General features: G+C 37.6%; 1 protein-coding gene across 4 annotated transcripts in view; it reads right to left on the bottom strand.

The window, feature by feature from the left end:
- The window catches only part of LOC107601138 (fibroblast growth factor 13), a 152,486-nt gene that overhangs the window by 148,136 nt on the left and 907 nt on the right, over positions 1 to 3,443 (bottom strand). Inside the window, exons 1-2 of one of the 4 annotated variants that reach the window (XM_016293192.1) lie at positions 2,432 to 2,659; positions 2,013 to 2,193 (exon numbers count right to left, since the gene is read on the bottom strand). In XM_016293192.1, the coding sequence (XP_016148678.1) occupies positions 2,013 to 2,061 (49 nt within the window). In that variant the 5' untranslated portion in view covers positions 2,062 to 2,193; positions 2,432 to 2,659. Of the gene's footprint in view, positions 1 to 2,012; positions 2,208 to 2,273; positions 2,660 to 3,443 lie in introns of those variants that run through there. The other 3 variants (XM_016293191.1, XM_016293190.1, XM_016293193.1) reach the window with 3 other exon arrangements.

Here is a 3,443-nt window from a genome sequence, read left to right on the forward strand (position 1 = left end):
ATGACTTGAGGGTGAGTAATTTATGGGTTAATTTTCATTTTTGGGAGAACTAACCCTTTAATGACGAACATCTATAAATCAAGATTATTATTTAATATGACTGAATCAACTTGATGTCATTGGGCTACACCAAAACCGGGTTAGAGCAAGCAGAGATAAACCTTTATGCAAAAAACTACACGAATCCACTTTTAACAGTGTAACTACTAACCACACAAAGTGTGAATGACTTAGCATAGTTTCTATGAAAACACAGATGAGCTCAATGACAGCACTGCTCATGCTTATACAGAGAACAGAAAATCTAAACTTTCACACATGCAGTAAATTACTGTTATGTATCAGCACAATTTTTTACAGTAGCCTTACTTAAGTAAAATTTACAAACAATGAGTCAATAAAATGTACTGGGAATTCCCAAGTAAACCTAACTTAAAAAATTCTACTTAAAGCTACTAACAATTATGTTTAGGCTTTGGCAATTTTTGTAAATTAAATAGCCTTTTCTGAGTGAAATTTGTTAAATAAGTCAATTCTACTCCAAATTTGTTTCAGTGCATTAAATCCAGAGTAACTACAAGGGATGGTGAGAACACCAAAGTTAATTGAATCCTGAAAGTTTTAATGATGTAGAGGCAGCCACTGCAATGTGTTTCATAATAGCTCAAAACAAATAAGATGAAAGTCAGCATGCTGAGTGAATGAGTCACATACAACGCTTTGACAAAATGCTACCTAAAACAAAAAGAAAAATGAACTCCTGGCAGTATTCAACAAAGTCTGCTGTACATTTACTACAAACACTAATAATAAAAAATGCATGAGGATATGCTGGAATTGTATAGCATAATGCTAAGTTAGCTGTCTTTTCATTCTGTGCCTAAAGAGGGGCGAGGAATGGATTTCTTTTGTTTGCCTTAAGAACAAGTTTTTTTTACTAATACTTAATGAACAATATTTATGAACAACTTTGTTTCAAAATAAAACAAAGCAATCACTCATATTTATTTCTGATCAGCACTGCATTTATATTAGTGTTTATATATTATATGTATTTATATAATATTAGTTATTAAATAATTTAATTAACTTGACAAAAAGAATCAAAGAGAACCGATTCTTTGAAAGAATCCAAGTCAAGTCACTCTAGATTTTCTATATGGTAAACTATACAAATATCTATTAGAAGTTGCTTGCTTTTAAGTTCGATCATTATTTTGCATTTACTTTTATGCAAAAACAAATTAATTGTTAATTTATATAAAAGAGGAACAAAGGGAATTTGTCTGTTTGCCAACGACATTGGTAATATACAGTGCCAGGTTTATTTTAGAGGTAATCAGGCTATACTACACTGTGGGATTTCATTAGTCGGGACAAAGGAGCACAGCATATCCATGTCGTTGTAAACTGAAATGAAAACCCCTCAGCAGACAGCATGCACATCAATTAATCGCGCGGAGGTTTCTTTGGCAACCCTGTAGCCCCTTTGTCTCCATGGCAATGGTTGGCCAGTTTACATCCCGTTGAAGCGTGGCTGTTTCAGAGGCATGCAGAAGCTCAGTTTTACGCAATTAGGTCATTTGCGCAGTAGCTACCCACAACAAACGATTAAGCGTCATCACACAGCAGATCGTTGCAAATGTGATAAATATTTGAACAGTTAGTCAGACCTACCTTAATGTGCAAGGAAGGACAAAGGGGAATTTGATTGGAATATTCATTGGTTTTATTGCAGATTACGTTAAAGCGACAGGCCCAATAATTCATCTCTGCAGAACAGACTGAATGAAATTTGTGCGGTCTTTATCAGGTGGCAGTTTTTTGTTATTCAGCAGAGCTGCTAATCATTATGTATTATTCTCATAAACGTTTTACATTTATATTTGCCCATTTCCATTCCGTTTTTATGTTTTCACAATTGAGCAACAATGCAACGAGTGGAAGATGAATGAGATCACGGTCGCTTTAAACCTGTGAGAGCAATCGAGACGTTTCAAGACTCTTCTTACCCTTTGAAGCATCCTTTTCTTCTTTAGGCTTAGCCACTTTTCCGCTCATAGATCCCAGTTTGGATGTATAGATCCCGATTCAGATTAAAACCCGAAATCCTTCAGTCGAGTACACCCACTGTCGCTTTAGGAAATCCTTGGCAAATCCAAAACAAAGGTGCCAGGTGAGGAGATAAGAGCTCTGCAAGAAACGCACTGTAAATAAACAAAAGTGCATGTTTTTTTTTTTAAACATCAGAGGGAAAGTGATGGTTCTCGTACCTTCTATCGACATTTATCAACCTCCGTCAATGCAGTTAAACATACAGACTATACAGAAGTCGAGTTTACAACGCGCGCGGTAGTAACAAGTCCGCCAATGTCACAATCAAACGCAGACCTTCGCGTAGTGCTCTTTGCTATCAACAAGGTTATCTCACCTTATCTCTTCCACGGTGTCTCCTACATTAATGCACATTGATATAGACAGACGGCTCCCGCATGAAGCTCGAGCTGATGAAAATAAGACGAACCCTCTCGAATGAAGCAAACCGGAGAACAAAAAGCGCGAGGGAAGGAGAGGGGCTTCCACCGAGTGTCAGTGGACGTCAGCTGTGACACACTGGACGCGAGCGCTGATCAAACCTGAGGAACCACCTTTTGATAGCTACTGTAACAGAGATATTCACAAAAGTACTAGCCTGTTGCCAGCGTTTGCAGAAACTGGGTCTGATGTCAAACACGCCACGCTAGTGTGAGCAACAGATATTGAGAGTCAAAATAGCGGTCTACATCGCATGTAGAAGGAATAAAACCACTGCTATCCATAATAAGGGATATTTATAAAATATACATAAGATATTTTCAAGAAAAATAGGCTACTCTATCGATGCAAAAAATTACAGCAATCCCCGAATTCCAATGCGCATTTTATATTGAATAGACTTATCGATTGCCCTAATTAAAGCTGGAACCCCCATGGAGGTCAAAACGAAAGATTGGAGGCTCTTAAAAAGTAGTAGGCTATAGGCTATGGCCTTCATTTTAGGCCAAATAGCATACCCTAAGTCGCTATTATTATTCTATAAAATGTAATCTAAAACTTTGTGCTGCCAGAAAATCATTGTTAAAATTGCAAATTGAGCAAAAAGTAGATCAAATGACGTTTTCATTATAAAAGTGGTATTGTACAGGTAAAGAACAAGGATGAGCTTGAGAAGTCAAGATGCATGAGAGAGAGAGAGAGATGCTGTGGGCTACTGAAGCTCTCAAAGGACGGTGTGAAAATAAGTTTGCGTGTCTTCCTCGGTCTATCTTCCACGTTCTTTTCAAGTGTGTAGGCTAACAAACTATTTGTGCTCTCACAAGACAAACGCAAGCTTTTTTCTCTCTCTCCATGTGGTACCAATGATAGCCACTAGAGCAGGGCTGCCCAAACTCGGTCCTGGAGGG

The sequence above is a fragment of the Sinocyclocheilus grahami genome, unplaced genomic scaffold (genome assembly GCF_001515645.1).
Source record: "Sinocyclocheilus grahami isolate Dianchi unplaced genomic scaffold, SAMN03320097.WGS_v1.1 scaffold299.1, whole genome shotgun sequence".
Taxonomy (NCBI): Eukaryota; Metazoa; Chordata; class Actinopteri; order Cypriniformes; family Cyprinidae; genus Sinocyclocheilus; species Sinocyclocheilus grahami.